Genomic DNA, 24,209 nt, shown 5'->3' on the forward strand with positions numbered 1-24,209 from the left:
TCCCGTTCCTACTCGTCTGGCCGTTCTTCAGTGGGCTCACTCTGCCAAGTTAGCCGGCCACCCTGGCGTTCGGGGTACGCTTGCTTCCATTCGCCAGCGTTTTTGGTGGCCCACCCGGGAGCATGACACGCGTCGTTTCGTGGCTGCTTGTTCGGTCTGCGCGCAGACTAAGTCCGGTAACTCTCCTCCTGCCGGCCGTCTCAGGCCGCTTCCTATTCCCTCTCGACCGTGGTCTCACATCGCCTTAGATTTTGTCACCGGACTGCCTTCGTCAGCGGGGAAGACTGTTATTCTTACGGTTGTCGATAGGTTCTCTAAGGCGGCTCATTTCATTCCCCTTGCTAAGCTTCCTTCTGCTAAAGAGACGGCACAAATCATCATCGAGAATGTTTTCAGAATTCATGGCCTTCCGTCAGACGTCGTTTCGGACAGAGGTCCGCAATTCACGTCTCAATTTTGGAGGGAGTTTTGCCGTTTGATTGGGGCTTCCGTCAGTCTCTCTTCCGGCTTTCACCCCCAGTCTAACGGTCAAGCAGAACGGGCCAATCAGACTATTGGTCGCATCTTACGCAGTCTTTCTTTTCGCAACCCTGCGTCTTGGTCAGAACAGCTCCCCTGGGCAGAATACGCCCACAACTCGCTTCCTTCGTCTGCGACCGGGCTATCTCCTTTTCAGAGTAGCCTCGGGTACCAGCCTCCGCTGTTCTCATCTCAGTTCGCCGAGTCCAGCGTCCCCTCCGCTCAGGCTTTTGTCCAACGTTGCGAGCGCACCTGGAAGAGGGTCAGGTCTGCACTTTGCCGTTATAGGACGCAGACTGTGAGGGCTGCTAATAAGCGTAGAACTAAGAGTCCTAGATATTGTCGCGGTCAGAGAGTTTGGCTCTCCACTCAGAACCTTCCCCTTAAGACGGCTTCTCGCAAGTTGACCCCGCGGTTCATTGGTCCGTTCCGTATTTCTCGGGTCATTAATCCTGTCGCAGTTCGACTTCTTCTTCCGCGATACCTTCGTCGCGTCCACCCGGTCTTCCATGTCTCCTGCATCAAGCCCGTCCTTCGCGCCCCCGCTCGTCTTCCCCCCCCCCCCCCCCCATCCTTGTCGAGGGCGCACCCATCTACAGGGTCCGTAGAATTTTGGACATGCGTCCTCGGGGCCGTGGTCACCAGTACCTCGTAGATTGGGAGGGGTACGGTCCTGAGGAGAGGAGTTGGGTTCCCTCTCGGGACGTGCTGGACCGTGCGCTGATCGAGGATTTCCTCCGTTGCCGCCAGGTTTCCTCCTCGAGTGCGCCAGGAGGCGCTCGGTGAGTGGGGGGGTACTGTCATGTACTGTCATGTTGTGTCTTGTCTCTGTCCTTTCCCTTCACCCTGTCTCCCTCTGCTGGTCGTTGTTAGGTTACCTTTTCTCCCCCTCTTTCCCCCAGCTGTGCCTTGTCTCCTCCTAACCACCTCGTCACCCCTTTTCCCACCTGTTCCCTTTTTCCCTCTGATTAGGTCCCTATATCTCTCTCTGTTTCTGCTCCTGTCTTTGTCGGATTCTTGTTTGTTGTGTTTCATGCCTGAACCAGACTGTCGTCATGTTTGCTGTAACCTTGTCTTGTCCTGTCGGAATCTGCCGGTCCGTCTGAGCCTACCTATGTTTGGTAATTAAAGAAGCTCTGTTTAAGTTAATTCGCTTTTGGGTCCTCATTCACGCACCGTAACAATTTCCCCATCAATCACAACACTAACACTTCATAACTTCTTCTTTGGGGGGGGGGGGGGAAGATGTTACTGTGCAGCTGTTGCCAAGCCTCACAAAGGGAGGACCATCAAAGAGTGAACCAGAGGAACAAAGAAACAATTGGGTTTGATGGTCTTTCACTATCAAATAAATTGAATTGATACTCACATTTTTTTCTTACCACAATGTTTGTTCATTTCACAAAGAAGCTGTTCTGAGGTTCATGATGAAACATGTAAAGGCATTTGAAGTTAGACATCATGGTTCCAGGAGGAAGGTAGCCAGTCTATGTAAACATTCTCACTGTAATCACTCTGTTCTGCAGTGAAAGCCGATAAATATCCCAGCTGGCTATCCTAAGTCAAAATAATGTGCCATTCGGACCCATTTGTTATTGCACTGTGAATGTCAAAGAATAGCACAGGCTCTACTTGGGGTAGGAGTGACTTATGAATCGTTCGGAGATAACAAACTGCCATACATTTGTAGTATGGAGACTGAGCCGGGGTAGATAGCGATTCATCTCGACCCCACAATAGCATATCGTCTCACAATACGTAGCAGTATAGCAGTGTAGCATATTTCAGAGTGCCAGACTGGTAACTCTATATCTTATGCATGACACCACCTTGTGCGATGCAATTTTCCGGGATGGAATAGTCTGTGCCCTGGTATGCCATGCACATCTAATCAACTCATTGTTCTCCAACTCTGGGGAGTGAACCCTGGAAGAGAGGAGTGCAAAAGAAGACCATTCTAAATGAGTTGCTGTGGAACAGACAGAGGGAGCAAGGGAGTGACTAAGAGAGAAAGCGAGAGAGAGAGAGAGAGAGAGAGAGAGAGAGAGAGAGAGAGAGAGAGAGAGAGAGAGAGAGAGAGAGAGAGAGAGAGAGAGAGAGAGAGAGAGAGAGAGAGAGAGATATGGAGGGAAGATAGCGTTGATGTGGAGAGGGATGGGGGGGACGGTGGGATCAACGGTAAGAGATGGCGGAATGAATTCCCAGACGAAATGAGAACGATTGATTTGGGAACGCAACAAAGGAAACAGGGATCAAATGAGGGAGAGAGAGACAGAAAGAGAGAGAGAGGAAAATAGTGTGAACAAGAACAACAGGGTGTCTGCATTAGATGGAGTAATTGGCAGACTGAGTGGGGGAAAAGGAGAGAGAGAGAGAGAGAGGAATAGAGAGAGAGAGAAAGACCTGCTAAAATGAGGATGACAACTGCCATCACATTCTATGCAGTGCATCAAAGGCACCATCAGGCTAAGTTTAAATGAGGACATCTCTTCTGCATGAAGGACATCTTTCCCCTAGACACCCACCCAGACTTCCGCTCTGTCTTCCTTCCTCATTCACTCTAAGATTATCCCTTTGATTATGCACACGACCCACATAACCTCCGTGGCATTTACAAGCGCCGCAATTAGAAACAAATGCATTTGTGAATTGACAGAAATAGGAATTACAGCAACAAATGGGAACATCCGTCTCTCTGTATGTTTCTCTCTGCGTCTCTCTTCCTCCCACGTTTTCTCTCGCTTTCAACCCAAGGCACAAACCAAGGTCGCTATCCTCATTAACTTACTGGCTTACTCCAGCTCACCTACAGCAATCCCCACCTTCAGCTGCTGCACTCATTACAGCCGAATCATCGGAGAGAGAGAGAGCGAGAGCGAGAGAGAGAGAGAGAGAGAGAGAGAGAGAGAGAGAGAGAGCGAGAGAGAGAGAGAGAGCGAGAGAGAGAGAGATGGAGGTTTTAACCAAGCCCTTCCCTGCGTAGCTATTAAATTTGTCTCTGACTATTGCCAATGTGCTATTGTGAGAATGCTTGTTGGGAGATCTCCAGAACGAAACAACAAATTGACAATATTAGGGTTTCAAGCTCTAGTTAATTTTTAAAAATGGTGCTATTGAATTGTGTTTGGTTGTCAACGCAAACAAAAATCTCCAACAATCAAAGTTCAAGAATAGCACTAAGTCAAAACTGTATATACACTTTAAATAAAGTTTGATTTGATTTAGTACTATTCTTTAACTTCGAGTTTTGGTTAAGATGGAGACGTGAATCCAACATATCATTTATTAATTTGTAGAAAAACTGGCAATAAAGCCTAAATAAGTCAGTGGTACCGATGGAACTACCCAAGCAGAAGATACACCTCCTTCACATGGTGATATCTGGTTGCCTTGGCAGCCAAACACATTTCAATATCATATTTGAAATACAATAAATAACCTATTAACTTGTCGACAAGTTAACAAATAATGTGTTGAATTCATATCGCCAACTCAACCAAAAATAACAGCTAATGAATCGGATTAAACCAGTGGCTGAGATGGAACTATCCAAGCAGTAGATACATTTATTTTAAATGTTGATATTTGGTTGCATTGTCAACCAAACACAGTTCAATATTACGTTGTAATACAGTAAATAGCCTAAAGTTAAGGCTCTTACAAACTGATGTAACATTCAACCTTCAAATGAGCAACATCCATGGCCACATTTTGAGGTTACTGTAACTATAAATGTCTTCTTCTGTAATCATATAAAGCGTGCATGTTCAAAACAGTATGCATAGTTTGTCACAGGTCCACGGAGATCTTCACAATAGCTATAATAATCTGTGAAGAATACTGATGCACCATGTACCTGACTGTAATCTCAACTGCAATCCAGGTCATTTGGTTGTGCTATTAGGTGAAGCACAGTGAAAACACACTCAGTTGTTGTATACGTACACATCATGTCTGACGTTGTTTTCCCAGTTGAACTTTACTGTGCTTTTAAATGGTTTGGCTGACAACTAAACAAAACATCCGAGAGGTTTTTTCCCCATTTTGGAATGTGATTTGATTGGGCGTTCGGCTTAACTTTTGGCTGTCCTTTTCGAGTGCGTGAATATAGGTTGTTTATCTCATTGATCAATGTCTCCACCAAATATTATCCAATTGTCCACGTCGAAATGGCGGAGTGTGCCCAGTGGGAAGTGGAGGAAAGTGAGCATGAAAGAAGAGGAAAGAGAAGGAAGCAGAGGAGATGTTAGGGAACGAGAGGCCGCGAAAGAAGAGGAGTGAGAGAGAAAGAGAGCAGGCAGACAGAAGGAAGGAAGGACAAAGAGAGGACAGAGTCAGAGAATCCATTAGGGAACCAGGGAGGAGCTGAGAGAGATGAGAGATGTGTGAGCAAGTTATAAGCCCGGGTGCTCAGTCCTTATAACTATAGCACTTGGCATGGTGTGATTTGATAGATATCTACTGCCCAACTCGTGTTATTCATCACTGCCATATTTCCACAGGCCTGGGGAGTGGCAATTCAGTGCAGAGGAGAAGTGTAAAGATTCCACTTTCAAGAACATTGACTAAATCCTAGCCTTAACTGATTTAACAGAGCTCTCGCTCTACAGCTTTCTGATGGCTGAGTCAGAGTTCAATAAGCTCTACAAGCACACCATTGATTAATGAGCGAGCTCGGTTTAAAGTGCAATGTCTATGGAAACCAAATAGTGGATCCTACTTTAGGAGAAAGTTATTTGATTTGAAATGAGCAGATATAGCTATGAATCTTTCCACAGGCAATGTCATTATTCGTATGCTTTCCAGACATGTATTCCTTTGGGAAAAATAGTTACTCAATTCTATTTTATTCTTAATATATGGAATGGACAGGGGTTTATACATGGAACAAGGCCTTTTCTATGTATGGTTCATGGTAGGGTTTTACAAGAGGAACATGTTTTCTGGGACAGCGCCAAGGACAGGAGTAGATGGATAGAGTGAGGCTCAGTGAGGCTTACGGGCCAGAGGGGACGTAGAGGATTAAAGGGCTACTCAAGAGACTCACCCAACCCATCCATGAGACTTACCCAACCCATCCATGAGACTCACCCAACCCATCCATGAGACTCACCCAACCCATCCATGAGACTCACCCAACCCATCCATGAGACTCACCCAACCCATCCATGAGACTCACCCAACCCATCCATGAGACTCACCCAGCCCATCCACGAGACTCACCCAACCCATCTATGAGACTCACCCAACCCATCCATGAGACTCACCCAACCCATCCATGAGACTCACCCAACCCATCCATAAGACTCACCCAACCCATCCACGAGACTCCCCCAACCGACCCATGAGACTTACCCAACCCATCCATGAGACTCACCCAACCCATCCACGAGACTCACCCAACCCATCCACGAGACTCACCCAACCCATCCATGAGACTCACCCAACCCATCCACGAGACTCACCCAACCCATCCATGAGACTCACCCAATGAAAATAAAGGGGGAAAAAGGAGTCAAACAAGAATGAAGTAGGAGCATGAGATAAAGAGATATCTGCTCATTTTGAGCTCTGTGGCTATGTTTTATGCACTTGTCCAGTATGGTGTAGGATGAAGTTGCCCCCAGACGCTGATCTTGGGTCAGTTTAGCATTAGGATTGGTGGAGGGGATCTGATCCTAGATCTGTATCTAGGAGATACTTCAGTATAGTTTATGGTTACGTATGTGTGGGTGGGGGACAATGAAACACATCATGGTCCGGGAGTTAAACATGCTTGATTTGGATGTTAAAAACTTGCGTGGGTGCAGATCTAAGAAACATTGGAGCAATGTATTTTAGTTTTATGTGAATGTTTTTCCGATTCCTACCATTGTAGCGTTTGGTTTGGAAAATAGAAAATGAAATATGGCTGAAACAAGCTAGCAAACAAAGTTAATAGGGAACTTCCTCTTCCTGCTTAGACCTACTCATGTAACATGGGATTCACCCGTCAGTGTGCTTGACAGGCTGCTGTCCACTGTCATGTGGGGCAGAACTTCTGAATTCCGACTGTCGCAGCACAATTCAAGGCTGCTAAATCTCTGCTTGCAATGTTAGTGGCCTGTGATTCTTGTAAAACAATGAGTGTAACCATAGTATCACATGTAGGGTTTACTAAAGAGCAAGACAGAGAGAGAGAGAGAGACTGATATGGCTCACAAGAGAGCGAGAGAGAGAAACAGAGAGATAGCGACAGAGAGAGAGAGAAAGAGGGAGAGCGAGAGAGAGAGACAGAGAGAGAGAGAGAGAGAGAGAGAGAGAGAGAGAGGCGGTAACTAGACATGATTAAACCCTATCATCTATTGCAGCTTGGTGCTTTGATCCGTCTTCAAGGCCGCATACTCCGGCTTTGCTCCACTCGCATTAAAAGGTGACTAGTCTCTCCCCACCATGTTTCATCATAGATTTACTATACATAATTTACAGTAGCCCCAGGGGAATCATGGGATTAAACACACACATTTCTGGATAAAAATAATCAGACAGAAGTCTTCAGACATATCACGAAATGAAGTACAAATGGGTATTAGGGTGGCCATTTTGGACACAAACGGGAAAGAAAACTCCTAAGACTCCTCCTTTTCGTTTTCTTTGCCTTCCCATCTTTATTTCCTGATCTCCTCCTCCTTCCTTATACCCTCTCTTTCTATTTCCTTTACTTCCTCCTTCCCTCCCTCCTCTATGCCTCCTTCAGTGGATCCTTTTTTCTCTGATTCGGATTCAGATTTTCAATTTCAAGGTGCTTTACAGGCATAACGTGTTGCCGGGGCAATCAGCAGAGAAACAATTGTACGCTTAAAGTGGTTGTAACGACATCAAATTGGGCCGTTGTAACAGCAGGCGTGGTATCAAGGGTGAAAATGAACAAGATTAATACGGCGAATAAATGTTTCCTCTACATGTTGAGTAGGCCTCTCCTCTGGCTGTGGGGTGTATGGGGAACCTCGGTGACACACAACCCTATTAGAGCCACAACAGGTGGGAATCTGTGGAATATTTCTAAAAAGTTCAAGTCCTTTCACGTTCAACCACATCTCTCTCAATCTCTCTCTCTATCCCAGTTTGTCTGTCCCCCTCCTCTTCACACTCAACAAGTGAGATAATCTCTTGCATGATTACCCCCCCTCTCTTTCTTTACTCTTTATCCTCTCTGGCCCTCCTTTTTTGTTCACAGAGCAATGCCAACGATCTCTCTCTCTCTTTCTTCCCCCCTTCCTCCTCTCTCTTTTCTTCCCTCCCACTCTCTGTGTCGGTCTCATCCATCCTCTCTCTTTCTCCCTATCTGTCTCTCTGCTCCTCCCTCTCTATTCTCTGTCTCACTCTAGCCCTCTAGGGACATCTGGTTTCAGGGGGCAATCTCAACGGGGACCCAAGGATTTTTCTCACTCTCTCCCTACCTCTTTCTCTCCCTCATCCCTCTCTCTATCCCCCGCTCCCTCCCTTTCACCGTAGGGCTCTGAGGGACAGTGCATTCCAAGCATTTGTTGGTCCCCTATGCCATGACAATTAATGCGGGGGGTGGGGGGGGGGGGTTAAGGGGGAGAGAGAGAGGGAAAGAGAGCCCGCATTTCAATACATTACCATACTAAACAGGCTGGCGGCGGGGCGTCTTATACCCAGGCCCTGGCATAGACACAGACACAGAGAGAGAGAGAGAGAGAGAGAGAGAGAGAGAGAGAGAGAGAGAGAGAGAGAGAGAGAGAGAGACTGTTAGCGCCATACACAGCAGACACTTGAAGGAAAACTTCCCTGGTGAGTCTCATTCTAACCTCATCAGATGGGGTGTTTGGATATGGGCTGAGTCCCAAATGGCACCCTAATGCCTATATAGTGCACTATAGTGAACTACTTTTGACCAGGGCCCACAGGGCTCTCTATGAGCAATAGGGTGCCATTTGGGACTCAGATAAGCTGCAGCACTGAATTCTGATCAACCTGGGTTTGACTCAACGTGCCAAAATGCGTGGATAAATTACATTACTGCATATGCCTTTATAATCGGTTAATTGGCAGTGAAATTATCGTCACTTAGGCTTTCAATTGTTCAATGTTATTAACTTTTGCTCACACACGCATACACAAACACACACACACACACACACACACACATGCACACGCACACACACACACACACACAAACACACACACACACACACACACACACTACACATTTCTGGCAAAATGCAGAATGCAGAAGCCAAGTGCTAACTGGGGAGTGGGATTCCCAACGTATAACAAACTTTTGGTGATATATAATTAAACATTCTTCAGCTCCATTGCCATCCTAAAAAAACAGAATGACAACTCCAGGGAGCTTTGGAAGAATTAGGGTAATAGGCTTTGTCAAATTGAGTCAAAATGCAAATTTTTTGTCAACATCTTCTCAGGTGTGTCTTTTATAAAAACTAAAACAATGGAATACAAACAAACAGCAACTTTTGACAGGTTTATAAATAAATGCAGAGCCTGTGTACAGCAGCCTGGTTGAATTACTGATTACTATCATGAATTCCATTAACGGGGTATTGACACTGCATATCTCTCTATCAAATCTGTTCCATATAAAGTCAATGTCTTTCTATGCTAATGAAGAACCAGCTTTGTATCCTGCGGCATTTCAATGCAAATGTCTAGAAGTGTAGCTATGTGGGCAAACTTTTGAGAAAATATCATAATGTCGGTCTACATTGCGTTACATAAACAGATGAATATGGAATGTGAATGTGAGCCCACAGTGTGTTATACTCAAATGCTGGCAAATATGAATATGGTAATAACACCACGCAAAAGCGAGAACAAGTTGTGTACTAATGTATAGCCTAACTCCCTTAAAAGTACTGTGTAAGGTGTTTTGGAGCAGGCTATGGACTCATGGGTCATTATTAGAGTAGGTAACAGCGTTCCAGGGTAGGGTATGTAACTTTCTAAATGTAATTCATTACAGTTACTAGATACCTGTCCAAAATTGTAATCAGTAACATAACTTGTGCGTGAACCAAAATCAGTAATGTAAATCAGTTATTTTTACTTTCGCCTTAAGAGGCATTCGAAGAGAAAAAATCATATTATCAATTGAATGACATCTAATGCAGGATAAATGGCTGGCTTTAAATGGATGTTGCATTTTACTTTATGGGTTATGTAGGCTTCTTCTAACCCATTGCTTTCTACTTCAATACAGATGGTAATACGATTAGGATCTATCTTTACATTAAAAACCCTAAATCTGTCAGATTTCCAGTCATTCCAAATGATTTAATACCCCTTAATCGTCAAGAACAGGACTTGGAATTATGGAAATAGAGATTAGCCAAATTGTTTTACCTGAGCATAACCCAGAAACGAAGGACTTATTAGCCTGCTCTTTTGTTTATGATATTGTTGTTTTGGAGGACTGATTGGGCTCATTGATTCGAGTTCAAAAATACATTCTGCTCTTATGGAATGGCGTGCTTTGAGCACTACTGAAAAGTGCTATTCGCATGTGAAAAATGAATACCATATGTTGCATTTGCTATAGACCTATTGTTTACCTGTTTTTATCAGCACGAATTAGATTGAGCAATAAAAGCCCCACTTCTGGTCTTCTTTAATGAAACTCGTTTTTGACTGTATTTTTAGCACAATACCAAGGAGGAGTTCAGAACGGAGGAACTCTCTCAAACTTTTATTCCAACCCACAGGCCTGTTCAACGTCTAGTTTTCATTTACATTTAGTTGAGTTGTCAACTCTAGCGCGATGTCAACGTTAAATCAACAGAACATGTCACCCTTTCATTGGATTTAGGTGAAAAGTTGGGTGAAAGAAATGGGAAATTCCCTTACGTTGATGACTTTTTGCAAATACAATCAGTTTCCCACGTTGTTTCAACGTCCTCATATTGATTTCTGTTGCTGAAATTACGTAGAAACTACTTTGATTCAACCAGTTATTGCCCAGTGGGATAGGCTCAGTGGGATCCGCACTACCCAGCTGCTGCAAGATCACATTTTTCACTGTCTGTCCACTGGTCGCAAAAAAAAAGATTGATGGGCTGCTTAAACTTATTCAAAACAAACATTATTGGGTTAAAATACACATATAGGTTAAATCTGTGAACAGCCATCCACAATAACCACAAGGCGCAAACAGCTAAATGAGAAAGCAGCAGTGTGATTCACATAATTGCGCTACGTAGATATTAATAATAAGTTATATCCGTATCGCCCGTAGGCTATACACCACTGCTGTCGTCCTTACCTCCAAGCGTTTATTCAAGTTGGAAGTATAATCTTTGAAGACAGACAACAGTCGCACCATTGGAAGACAGACGCATTTGCTGTGTCATCATAGTGGTCTCTGACTTGTGGTCAGACTCCCTCAGGCGGAACAAACTTAAACTTGCGCCTTTTTTCAATGCTGATTTGAATGTAATTGAGAAAAAAGGAAAGTGTCATACATTTTTCCCCCGCATACATATTTTCTGAATTTAAAAGTAATCATCTAGTTTTTCAAATGTATCTGTAATCTGATGACAATAAGTTTGCTGGTAACATAATGGCTTACAGTTAAAATGTTTTGTAATCAGTTACATGTAACCGATTACACTCCCCAACGCTGCAGAGTTCCTAGGAGAGTCCCCACCCCCCCCCCCCCCCGAACTTCCTGGTTAGGCTTACTCTCATTGTAAGAGATTCCCCAGTAGGGAAACGCCGCTGTTCACTGCCCAGGTGCTTAATTTTCGAAATCCGATTCTGTCGCTGTCCACTTCAAGGGTGCTGAATTTCCAAATTCCAATTATGCCGCTGTGCACTTCAATGGTGCTGAATCTGAATCTCCGTTATTACAGCTTGTTGGGTGACTGTGACTCATTTAATTTGACTTTCAATGGGATATATGATGTGTATGGAATATCAGGTGTTGCATGCTTCAACACTGCAGAGCAGGTAGCCTGTCATCACGTTGCTGTACTCATATGCTACTATCGTGTTAATCCCAGTCATCTCACACACATATGGTGTGTAGTCATGTGCATAAACTCTACTTAATGCAGTTTTTTTTCTAGACGAGTAGGCCTAGTGATATTCCAAAACGCTCATGTGGACTCAATTGCATGGTCTTCCAAAATGTGCAGTTACAGTGATAAAAATGGTTTGCTTTTCCATAATACGAGTTCACTGGTCTATTCAGTTTTCACTGTAGGATGTCTCCTATTTTAAGGTATTGGAACTCCATCCAATCTCTGGTCATGTGGGCAACCCCTGGGCACAAGCCCAACAAAACAACCCGAATAGAACATTCACCCTTATTCACCCTTTATCCAATAGCCTATAATTCAGATACTCACCACGCACTTATTCCTCGTAGCTCCACCTATCGCGCTCTCACTCTACCTCGGTCCCTGTACTACGGTTATTATGTCTGTCCCCCTGTGGACCACTGTTTCTCCGAGTACTGCAGCAACACTAAGCTTGCTATAAATCACATTGCATTATCACCGCGCCGTTTTCGCCGCGCGCGTTTACCCGCCTACCATGCACCTCGGATTGGCCAGCACGCCTCCTTTCCCACCCTCTCCGAAAGTGGCTGCAGTGCAATTGTTGCTCCCGCCCCTTCTTTGGTGGCGATGATTGGAAGAAAGGAGTCCTCATTGAACTGTCAATCATGCCTTTTCTTGTGCGCTTCGCATTTATTGTTTCTCGGAGCGAAGCATTGAGTGCGGGGCGACAAGACGCGTTGCATACCAACAGAGATCGAGGAGAGTAGGCTAATTACGGGACGAATTGTCTACTACAGAACGCATATATTGTATCCATTAGTTTGCAATGTTCTGTCGAATATTTGGCAGAAAGCAGTTGAGTATTTACCTTCGTGTTCAGGTGCGCATTTGAGCACATTTTCTCTCCAAACCATTGAAAACAACATTAATTCAGTGTCTGGAATATTTGCGGATATTTTGCACCAGGATTTTGTGTCATTTGGTATTCCCTCTACGTCTACGAAAACATCAACAACCCCTCTTTGGTTAAGGGGTGGGGGGGGGGTCATCAACGAGAAAAGTCAAGGGAATAGACTCATGTTTTTGTTCAGTCACATGTAAAAGCAGTCGGTTATTGCTGTTGGACATAAATAACACACACGAGGTAAATCGTTTCACATTTTACCTGTAAAGGCTCCATAGAAGAGGACTACAACGGTATTCTACTACGAAAATAGTAAAATATCTATCGAAACATCAAAACATGAGCTGCCCAGTCTTACGAAACGTGTTCGCTGGTTTGCTCCTCGCACTGCTGTCGAGCGGTAAGTTCTAGCACGCTACTTTGATTTGATGTTGCCGCTGGATTGGATCCATACATGCATCTTCCCCTTCATTCCCACTGGTACGGTGCTGTAGGTGAATACTAATGCCGAGGCTTCGTGATGGGGGTCTACCTGCTTATGAATCATGCGTGTGTGTGTGTGTGCTACAGTGCACACTCGGTTTTCATTTGCTCACAGTTTGGAGAGAAAGAGCGAGAGCGAGAGAGAGAGAGATAGGGAGCGCGCGAGGGAGACAGAGGTGTGAGTGGATGAAACAGTGAGAGTGCGTTAGCATGTGGTAGGTATAGGCTACAGCCTTTGCGCAGCGCACGGCTCAATCTTCAGCTTGCTTGTAGCCTACGAGTGGTGCATGTTAACATATTTCACTTCAGAATTCGAGACACCCCATTCCCATCCTCTCTGGTCTATCAGAAGGCGGGCGCATTCCAATACGTGACATGATTGATCTGGTGGTAACCCGCGCACATGACGTTCGTAGTATGGCGCTAAACTGCTACATAATTTCCGATGCAGTACAAGCAGTTGAGAAGAGTGTAGCAAAAAAAAATATCATTTTCTGCAAGGTTGAGGGATAATAATAGACAGCGAAATAGATCTTGGGGCATCCCAACACGTATAGGGCACTCTGTACAGTGTAGCCTAGTAACCTTCACTACTTCCGCCACCGCCGTGGCTAGTTATTTATCCACCACATTGTCTGTTGCGTTTAACGTTTTCTCACCGGGCAAAGATAATTGCAAGATAATTAAGGTGATCGCCTGTACATCCGGATGACTCATAGGGATTTAAGTATGCTTCGTTATTAATTCCACAAAGGACGTAGGCGCGTCAGAAATTGGACAATGGTTTATTCTGTATGTTGTGCAATGTGCACCGCAGAGGAAGGGAAACTTGGGCATCACAAAAGTGCCATGTCACATGGAGCGCCTGAAGATCAATAGCATTGCAATATAAGTTACAGCCCTAATGCTTTTTCATTTCCTACCGTGACCGATATTATAACCATCTTGCAGATTTGTTTTATCTCAATCCATGTACTGTTGATGTTGTTGTAGATTCTCTTATGCCCCCCGCGCTCCTTCCAACATCTGGTGCGCCCCTTGCGCACGTGCATGACGCAAACCACATATTAAACCACATTAAACCACACATCACACATGCGTGCCTCGATAACTCTCCCTCATTACCTTTGGGAAATCATGAATTAAATAAATAACCTGGCCTTAATAACAATAATTGATGTGTCAGTGTAATAAGATGCTAGGTTAACTGCTCACAGATGCAGGCAGGCCAGTGTAGATTCCTACTCCCATGTTCCTTTCCCGGCAGGAGTAGTTGAGTACCCAGCTGGTTATGGTGGGATTCGAGTAGGGCCTAGGCTACACCAGGAATGGGGCAGATGGACAGCCCTGCAGGACACAAACACCAAACAGAACAGCATGAAACCATCTGATTATAGCGCCTTATTGGGTTAACAGTACCAATTCACAGCCTGCTTTTAAGATTCTAAGGACAGATGAGCTTTTTTGAACAGATTGAACTGAAGTGGCATTTTACAAACCTACCATGTCCACATGTTTGAGCACTAAACTGTACCGTTGATGAATGGAGCCTAGAGAGGCCATATTCTTGCTTTAAGTGTGTAGCACATCAAGAGCTACGGTTTGCAGTTGACTGAGAATACTGTATATCAGCGTCATCTTTGTTCTGTGTGGTACACTGACACTATAGTATGAAGTTGACTGAGCGTATATCATTGCCATCTTTAGAAAATGATGTAGCCAGTTTCCCGGCTGCTGCTACCGCCACACACCCACTCATGTGGAGGCATGCATGAATGATGAGGGAGGAAGGATGGAACACAGCCATTCAAAGCCTGGTCAGCTCCCTGTTAAATCATGCAAGGTGCCCCGAAGACGTGAGCGTGTGTAGTGCTCATTGGAGTGTGTCAGATGGAGTTCCCACTCCCAAATTGACCCTTAGTCCCTATAGTGGTTACAACCTATGCGCTTGTGTAGATCTGCGAGGATTGAATGGGTATAAGCAAAGTATGGAAACGTACTCCTATAGCTTGTCAGGGAACTAGGAAGGGTCCATATTGCTTAGACCTATACAGTCCTCTCGGATCTACACAAATGCACAGGGTATAAGGGGTAGGGGGGCGATTTTTGGATTGGGCATATCATTCTCATCTCCGTTGCTATTTGAGTCATTTATAAATCAAGTTTGCACTGCTTGATTGAAGCTACATCCATTTAGTCATTGATCAGTACTCCTGTTAGGCTGCTATGGTCATTAGCTACTATGAAGTGTCAATCCTCAAAGTTGCTTTCTGCTGACCTGTGCAGTGACGTTCAAAGTTGCAGCTGTTGCATCTCTAAGCACAATGCCTAGTGAGCATTCTGAGGAGCACCTATGTGCTATGGACCTTTCGGCGTAATGGCTTTGGCTGTATTGTACTGAGAGATGCTAAGTCATTAGTTTCCATCCTGAGACAGAGTGATAAACCAAGGTCGCATTCATTATGGCACACGGTAGCAAAACGTCATGCAGTGGAACATGAAAACAAATGCTTCTTATTGGACAAGTTCAGGTAGTTCCTCTCTGTTTCAGTCTGTTTTCTATCCATTTGGTGCCTAGTGAATTCTATGCGGTCAATGCCCCCATAGCAAAACGTTTTACAATGGAACACCATTTTTTTAAAATCATTGGACAAGCTCAGGGCGTCTCTCCCTGTTTCAGTCAATTTTCTAATGTTTGGTGCCTAATTAATAGGACCCGGTTCTCCTAAACCTTTCTCGTCTACGTCTGAGATGGCACGCTCGGAGACTGTGCGTCCCACTTATTTTCTCAATGAAAGCTAACTAAGCCTGAGAATAGAACTCCACGCCCCCACACCAAATTAAACCATTTAGACTCCACAAAGAGGATCGCTGTGGTGACACACCTGCGGTAAGTACCTTATTATGAGGTTCATGTTAGCATGTACTTTACTGGTAATGATAAATATGCTGCGGTGCTGCTGAAGATGATATTTCATGGTCTAGGAATAGGAGATGCTAATTTACGACCTCATGATGTAAGTACGCCAGTACCACAAGCTAGTATCTGCACAAAGACATAGCACCTGCTTCTATACAGATTCCCATTCTAACACATGCTCTTACACAGTAAAACATTCTGAGAGAAATGACCTTAAGTCAAGGTCACATATCAGCATAACCTGGCATTTGACCTTTGGTCTTTACCTTGGTAGCAGACCAAGTGCAATCAAAAGTCCTTTAATCCATTTGGTGCACGACATAAACCTCTCTCTACTTTTCCACATTGCAATTTTGGATCCCTCTCAGACACGTCATCCTTAACCTTTGAAAATACTCTCCTGTACATCACTGAAGCCATTTCCAGTCATTTTCAACAACCCAACAGATGCTTCTAGCTACAAACTAATCCAAACTAGCATCCAGAGGACAAAAGGTTGCCATAATGAATGAAAGGGTACAGTTGCGGGAAGTGTTTACGGGGCGTTTCGGGCTCGGGGAAAAACAGGCGGGTCGCTGCGTCGCCCGTGATCCCTCTCGCTACAGCGACATATGGGGGGGGGGGGGGGGACAAGTGGGGTCAAGGCGCGTGGCACATCGTGGCACATGTTGATGGCATGGCCCCCCTGTTTGTGCTCGGTCAAATTACCGGCTTTGGCTGGGAGATGAAGAGCTGCAGACGCGTCTGTGTGCCAGCACCAACAGATGCCTCGAGCTCCTAATCTGGAGGGGCCTCTCTTCCCCTCTTTCCTGCATCCCTCCTCCCTCCTCCTCCCCCGCCTCCCCCACGTTTGAAAGCCACCATTTCTGTGCCGTCGTTGTTCTCCAAGTCTGGCTTGCATATGCTCCTCTTTTTTGGAGCCTGTATTTTTTTGGCCTTTTCTCGGTTCTTCTTCATCTGTTGCCAGACACCATTGGATGTGAAACTGAGAAGCCCGGGGTTTGAGTCTCATGGAGTTGCTCTTTTGGAGAGGAAAATAGAGACGCTGGATGCTGAGGGAAGTATATATAGCAGTGACCTGACAGAAAACAAGTGGGCTGTGTGATATTTCACATTTTCAATTCGATTTTTACAAGGCCCTTTTTACAGTTGTATGGGGGAATGTGAGACTGTATACTGGGGTTTGTGCTATGGATGATGTGCTTCCACCATATCGCTCATGCTGGATGGAGAATTGATAGATAGCCTTGTGTGGTTTGAACTAAATCGGGAAGTGTTGCTATGGAGAGGGGCACCATGGAGAGAATGGCCCCAAGCGTTTCTGTGGAATCTTCCACTATTCCACCCCTGCTTTTTACTGACCTTATCTTGGCTTAAACATGACTGGCATTAGGGGCTATTCCATCCAAATCTACGTCCAAATATGTTTCTGTGGGTTTCTTGGATTGTTTTCAACAGAGATGCTGGCCTCTGGGATGGTGCTGTAATGTTAGTGGCTTTCAGGCTGGAACAGTGACATGAGGTCATGGGGTCAAACTCTAGATGGGCACTCTGAGTGTGGAGAGGAGAGAGAGGGGGGAGAGGGGCGATGGTTGATGGCCAGTGCTCTGTCACCTCAATGCCCTTGAGATTTCCTGTGTCGAGTTTTGATAAACACTTCACTGGTCTCCCATATTGGTTCTAGTGAGGCAATTATACATAAGTGTCAGTTCCATAAATAATGATTACAGCCAGGCTTGTTTGTAATTATAATCACAGTTACTACATATGGAGTTCAATGTAATGGACATGAACCAGGATCACGTTCAATGTGGGACAGTTTTTTTTTACTGTGTTAAATTATAGTAATACACTGTAAAACTTCTCTTCTCTCTCACCCCGCCTCCTTGTCCTATTCCCAGCTCAACCCCGGCGGCCAGCGCTGCCCTGTGCATGAATATGTGCATGAGCAATGGGCCCTCAACATAATAGTAATGAAAAAAGGCCTATGTTTTATTTAAAGCAGGAAGAGAAACATAATTCAAGTGGCAGCAGAATGTATGTAGAGGTAGAGAGAAGTGGGAGGCCCATATACTGTATACCATATACCCCCCCCCCCCACCCCCCACACACACACAGCCTTTATAGGGCCCCCCACAAGATGAATTTAAACAATTCCCCCAGTGAAGGTGCGAACAGTAAATCAATGAAGCCCATCGGAGCCAGGAGCACCCAGCCTTAAGGGGTAGAGAGGAACATCTATATATTCATACATCTTTGTGCACATAAATAACTTTCATTGATCTCTTATCAATACAGGCATATAGGGAAAATCTTATATGTCTCTGGCACAGGCTAAATCCTGGCTCTGATGCTTTAGCCTGGGCATGTAGATTGAGCTATCTGGAAAGAAGGAGAGAGAGAGAGAGACAGAGAGAGACAGAGAGACAGAGAGAGGGAGAGATTTTACCCCCCTCTGTCTCTTGTCTTTTTGTGTGAGGGCGTTAGCATCGTTGGAAACACAGTTCAGATTAGAGCAGCCGCTGCTTCTTTCTCCTGTGGGAGCTGTGAGGGACCCGGGTCCTGCTTCTCTCCCTGTCCTCATTACCAGAGACAAGAAGCTTCGCTGGCAAATCAATGGAAGAGGCTTAGGAAACTAATGCAGCCTGGTCCATGCCTGATGGGACTGTGGGTGTGTGTGTTTGTGTAGGGGGGGGTGTTTATGTGTTTGTGTGTGTGTGTGCATGCATGCAAGCGTGGGTGCATCTTTTTGTCTGTGTATGTCTGTGTGTGTGTGTGTGTGTGTGTGTGTGTGTGTGTGTGTGTGCGCGTGTGTGTTTGCAGACGTGTGATTGTCTTGTGTTTGGCTATGTGAAGGAGTGTGTTAATTTGTACAACAACACAGGGGAGACAAACATTAGTTTCCACCCTGCTGCTCTATTGTGGTCTGTTAGAGTACTCTCCATGCACCCGGTTAACCACGGTAATATTTACCACTGGGATATGATACTGCAGAAGCCCTAGAATTACTTTGAGATAACATTATATTTATCATCTGAATCCAATTTAGTAAAATACTAATAGGGGTATGATGCTTCCCACCTTGCAGATTTGTTTTGTTATTTAATAAAAAATAAAAACAATTAAGAAAGGGTTATTTGACCAGCTACCGGGTTAAGATGCCCCCATGGGGTCTCACAGAAGTGTCCCTATTTTGCACGTACAGTAAATTCTCTTTCTTCTTTTTTACCTTCTCCTGACACTCCATTATGTACAGTTAAACTAAATTCATATTCATTTGAATAAGGCAAGATTGTAAATCCCAGCAGTCTCTAAAATGAAATTCAAGAGCAAATGGTTTTCAATAGTTTGTAATATTTATACATTTTTGGGAATATAACAGATTAAATATTGATTAAACACACGCACACGCGCACACGCGCACACACACACACACACACACACACACAGCTCGAACCAGACTGGTTGCTTGTGGATGGATAATTCTGGGTGCCCCTTCATAAAACCGTAAAACCAGTCTATGCCTGACAACCGCCTTTCTTTATTGAACGTGTTTTGGATCCCCATCCACTCGGGTCAAAGGCAAGTTTTTGGACATCCCATGATGTAAGTCTGAAAAGGGCTCAGTGAAGACTGGTAACCCACTCAAAAGGCTGAGGCCTGGGGTTTTGACTTGCTTGTCTCAGTGGCACTTCAGGGTTTGGGTGGCATAATAAAAGCACAGGACTCTGCCCTGACCATTTCCAATAGAATTCAGGGCACAATGAAGCACCTCTTTGTCAGATAAATTCTTGTAAACTCTCATCTGAAAAGAAAAAAATGAAAGGAACAGAAGATGGGCATGTGGGGGGGTCCCCTAAATATATACATTTTTTATATTTCCTGCAATTCTACACAGTTTCACATTACTTATCATGCCTCTCTTGCGTAGTATTTTTAGGGGTATTTTGAAAAACACAGTATAAGTGAAAGGATAAGTGGAAGGTCCTCTAACCCCCCCCCCCCCCCCCAAAAAAAACTATTTGTTTTTTGGAGGGGAATATATATATATATATTTTTTTTTTTTAAACAGTTAACTTCCTGTATTTCAACAAAAATGTTCATGAGTCAGAGAGAAGATTTAGCAGTTTTAAAATTATATTCTACACATTTTGTCATGAGTCGGAGAGAAAATTCTCTCGCAAATTTCTTGCAATTCTCCATATTTTGCCATGGGGTACAAATAAAAATGTGCTGTTTTATAGCTCATCTCATGCTATTCTTTACAATTTGCCATGAGGATGAGAGAAAATTTGGCTGTTTTAAAGATAATTTCCTGCTACTCTACATGTTCCCATGAGGCTGAGAGAAAATGTTGCACTTTTAAACTGTTCAGTGAAAATCTCACTTTTAAAAGTTAATATTATGTTAACTCATGCACAAATAATGTTGTTGACTCGTCTACTTGTATTTTGTGGACAAAGCCAAAGCATACATTGGAGAGAAAAAAAACATGAATCACCAAAGGCACACTCCATTGCTGTTTGAAAATTGAGAAAGAGGAGGAGTTGGACCGTTTTCGTACCCAAAGTCAACCGTAATTACCTGCAATTTTACACATGTTGCCATTGCTTATGACATATTCATATGCTATCTGTGGGGCTGTTCTGAATTTTGGCGGGGGACACATGTCCTTATATCTCCTGTGGCAATTTTGTCTATGCAATGTTTCCAGAGGAGGGAAACTACTGTAGCTGTCCTCCGGCTACACCATAGTGCTACCCTAGAGGGTGTTGTTGAGGCTACTGTAGACTTTCATTGCACACCAGTGTGTCCTAATCAGTTCATTGGTGAGATGTGAATATATTTAGTACAGTTTTACAAAAAAATATACATTTTTTAATGTTTCACCATTTTTATTTTTATGACATTTACTTAGTAGGATGGTCCTCCCCTTTCCTCCTCTGAGGAGCCTCCACTGTTCCACTCTAACAACATCTTAACCTGCTTTCAGAAATACTATCTGTTATTAAAGCACTCAGCTTGTCAGAAGCTGTTTTCATGCTACGGCATAGTCTTATCCCTCGCACATCCTTACATCTCTTGTGTTGTTGACAGTGCAACTACAGGCTGCAACTAATGCTAAAATATCCTGCCGTAACAAATACTGTCTGTCAAGTGCTCAACTTGTCAGAAGTTGTTTTTATAGCCCACACACATCCCACTGCAACCCTAGTGTTGTTTACAACTATGGTCCGGGATGCAACGAATGCTAAATCACGGTGTTATGTTGTGGTTTTTAGTCCCTCCACTGCCTCTCCTGGTCTATCGGGGCTGGAGGTTTCTGGGTCGGAGGAGGGGAGGAGAGGAGGGAAGGAGAGGAGGGAAGGTAGGTGGGAGAGAGGAATGGATGCCGAACGGGAGGGAGGGAAATAAATAAAGCAGAGAAAAACAGATCGATGAAAATTTCAGCAGCTCGTACACTCCTCCTCGAGCCAAAAGATGGAGAATGAGAGGGGCGGAGAGAGGGAGACAGAGGGAGAGAGGTAATGGGGAAAATGTGTGGGAGAGAGGGAACCAGATAGAGGGAGTGGGAGAGAGGGAACCAGATAGAGGGAGTGGGAGAGAGAGAGAGTGCCAGATGTACATAGACAGAGAGAGAGCAAGAGACGGGGAGTCAGCCGTTGAGAATGAGAGACACATGTTGCTGAGATGTCATCAACTGATACGTTCCATTCATTGCCCTCCTGCTGCTCATTTCATAGTGATTAAAGACACAGGCCGAGCATTATACACTATGTATACAAAAGTATGTGGACACGCCTTCAAATGAGTGGATTCGGCTATTTGAGCCACACACATTGCTGACGCACGTAAAATCGAGCACACGGCCATATAATCTCCATAGACAACATTGGCAGTAGAATGGCCTTACTGAAGAGCTCAGGGACTTTCAATGTGGCACCGTCATAGGGTTAGGGTTTCCAACAAGTCAGTTCGTCAAATGTCTCGCCTGCTAGAGCTGCTCTGGTCAACTGTAAGTGCTGTTATTTATTGTGAAGTGAACTGTCTCGGAGCAACAATGGCTTAGCCGCGAAGTGGTAGACCACACAAACTCAGAGAACGGGACCTCCGAGTGATGAAGCATGTATGGTGTCCTCGGTCGCAACACCCACTACTGAGCTCCAAACTGTTTCTGGAAGCAATGTCAGCACAATAACTGTTCGTCAGGAGCTTCATGAAGTGGGTTTCCATGGCCGAGCAGCCGCACACAAGCCTAAGATCGCCATGTGAAATGCCAAGTGTCGGCTGGAGTGGTGTAAAGCATGCTGCCATTGGACACTGGAGTATTGAATCACGCTTCACCTTCTGGCAATCCGACGGACAAATCTGTGTATGGCGGATACCAGGAGAACACTAACTGCCCCAATACATAGTGCCAACTGTAAAGTTTGGTGAAGGAGGAATAATGGTCTGGGGATGTTTTTCATGGTTTGAAATGTCCCTTCCAGTGAAGGGAAATCTTAACGCTACAGCATACAATGACATTCTAGATGATTCTGTGCTTCCAACTTTGTGGCAACAGTTTGGGGAAGGCCCTTTCCTGTTTCAGCATGACAATGGCCACGTGCACAAAGCAAGGTCCATACAGAAATGGTTTGTCAAGATTGGTGTGGAATAACTTGACTGGCCTGCACAGAGCCCTGACCTCAATCCCATCGCACACCTTTGGGATGTATTGGAACGCCGACTGCGTGCCAGGCCTAAATGCCCAACATCAGTGCCCGACCTCACTAATGCTCTTGTGGCTGAATGGAAGCAAGTCCCCGCAGCAATGTTCCAACATCTAGTGGAAAGCATTCCCAGAAGATTGGAGGCTGTTATAGCACCAAATGGTTGACCAACTCCATGTTAATGCCCATGCTTTTGGAATGAGATATTATACTATGTACTGTTTAATTCAAAGGGAGTGAGTGGGAGGTAGGGGGAAGGAGCGAGAGAGATAGAGGGTATATGAAAGTGGACAGGCCGGAGAGAATAAGAGTCATGAAAATATGATTGAAGAAGGGTGCATAGAGAGAGCGAACGGGGGAAAGAGAGACAGATGGCAAGTGTGAGGAAAGGGGGAGGAGGAGGAGAAGGCTGGATGCAAAAAGCCGCAACAGACAGTGATCGAGATGGATTGATTTGCGGGACAGACGATTCGATTAAATAGTAAATGGCAGTTTTAATCCCTGCCAATAAAAAACGAGTCTCGGCGAGTGGGCGTTGTGAAACTGTTTCAGGGTCAGTTGCTGTGTGATATTGCGGCGGTAAGGATTTGGCGCTAATGTGATATTCTACTCATTAGGGATTCGTTCCAGGGAGGCACATACCTCAAATAATTCTAATAAGATGCTCTTACAGTCTGGGTGCCACTGCACACTGCATGACAATAAGTGGTTAGGAGCTTGGTGAGACCGCCAATGGCCAAATAAGGCCACCACCTACCCTGTGAAATATCCCTTTTAAAATTGCCTATAGGAAATAGTGGGTTGTGTCAATGTGTTAGCAGTGTGGCTGTGGGACTCGTACCATTTCGGGAAACAATAGAATTGGTAAGGCAATTCCGCCTGATGCCCAGTGGTGGTGGCTCAGTGCAATCCCCCCTACTCACCATCGCTGTGCCACTTCTCTGCCACCATGAAGAGACTCACTGCAATTTTGCTGTCATTTAGGGCTGGCACGTGGTCGGCTGTTCCAGCTGTGAAGGTGCCAGTGGGATTTTCTGGTAATAAAGAGTCCATGTTAGCAGCGCACATCTGACAGTAAAGACTCAGTTAGGCAGGATTTTCACCGCAAATTTCACCGTGACAGCTCCCTAACGACACTTACAGGAGCTGTTTTACACCGGTATGAAACGATTCCTCTCCCTCTATTACCAGTGGGTATTTCATTAATAGGTATGAAAAAATCTTGGCATGTGTCTGATCTGATATTCCGACACTAATTCATTTGGAATGAGATGACGGGTCAGAAATACATTATTTATTGTTTTGTGATATTTCCCATAATTTGGTTTAAAGCGAGGTTGCACTGAGTGATATTTCCCATAATTTGGTTTCAAGTAAGATTGCACTGAGTGATATTTCCCATAATTTGGTTTCAAGTAAGATTGCACTGAGTGATATTTCCCATCATTTGGTTTCAAGTAAGATTGCACTGAGTGATTTGGGTGGCAATAGTCTTGTAATTGGGTTAAGACGGAGATTGGGCCAGGTTATTGTGTGGTGATATTTCTAACTAATTGGATGTGGTGTGAGATACCACAGTAGCTAAACGTCTGTGTTGTCTTGCCAGTTCAGTAATGCACGTTATAGAGTGAGATTCCATTAGTGTATTG

General features: G+C 44.6%; 1 protein-coding gene across 1 annotated transcript in view; it reads left to right on the forward strand.

The window, feature by feature from the left end:
- Window positions 1-12,230: 12,230 nt before the first annotated feature.
- The window catches only part of LOC110516825 (IgLON family member 5), a 159,680-nt gene continuing 147,701 nt past the window's right edge, over window positions 12,231-24,209 (forward strand). Inside the window, exon 1 of the mRNA XM_021595161.2 lies at window positions 12,231-12,844. Coding sequence (XP_021450836.2) covers window positions 12,784-12,844 — 61 coding nt within the window. The 5' untranslated portion in view covers window positions 12,231-12,783. The remainder of the gene's footprint in view (window positions 12,845-24,209) is intronic.

Source organism: Oncorhynchus mykiss, chromosome 3 (assembly GCF_013265735.2).
Source record: "Oncorhynchus mykiss isolate Arlee chromosome 3, USDA_OmykA_1.1, whole genome shotgun sequence".
Taxonomy (NCBI): domain Eukaryota; kingdom Metazoa; phylum Chordata; class Actinopteri; order Salmoniformes; family Salmonidae; genus Oncorhynchus; species Oncorhynchus mykiss.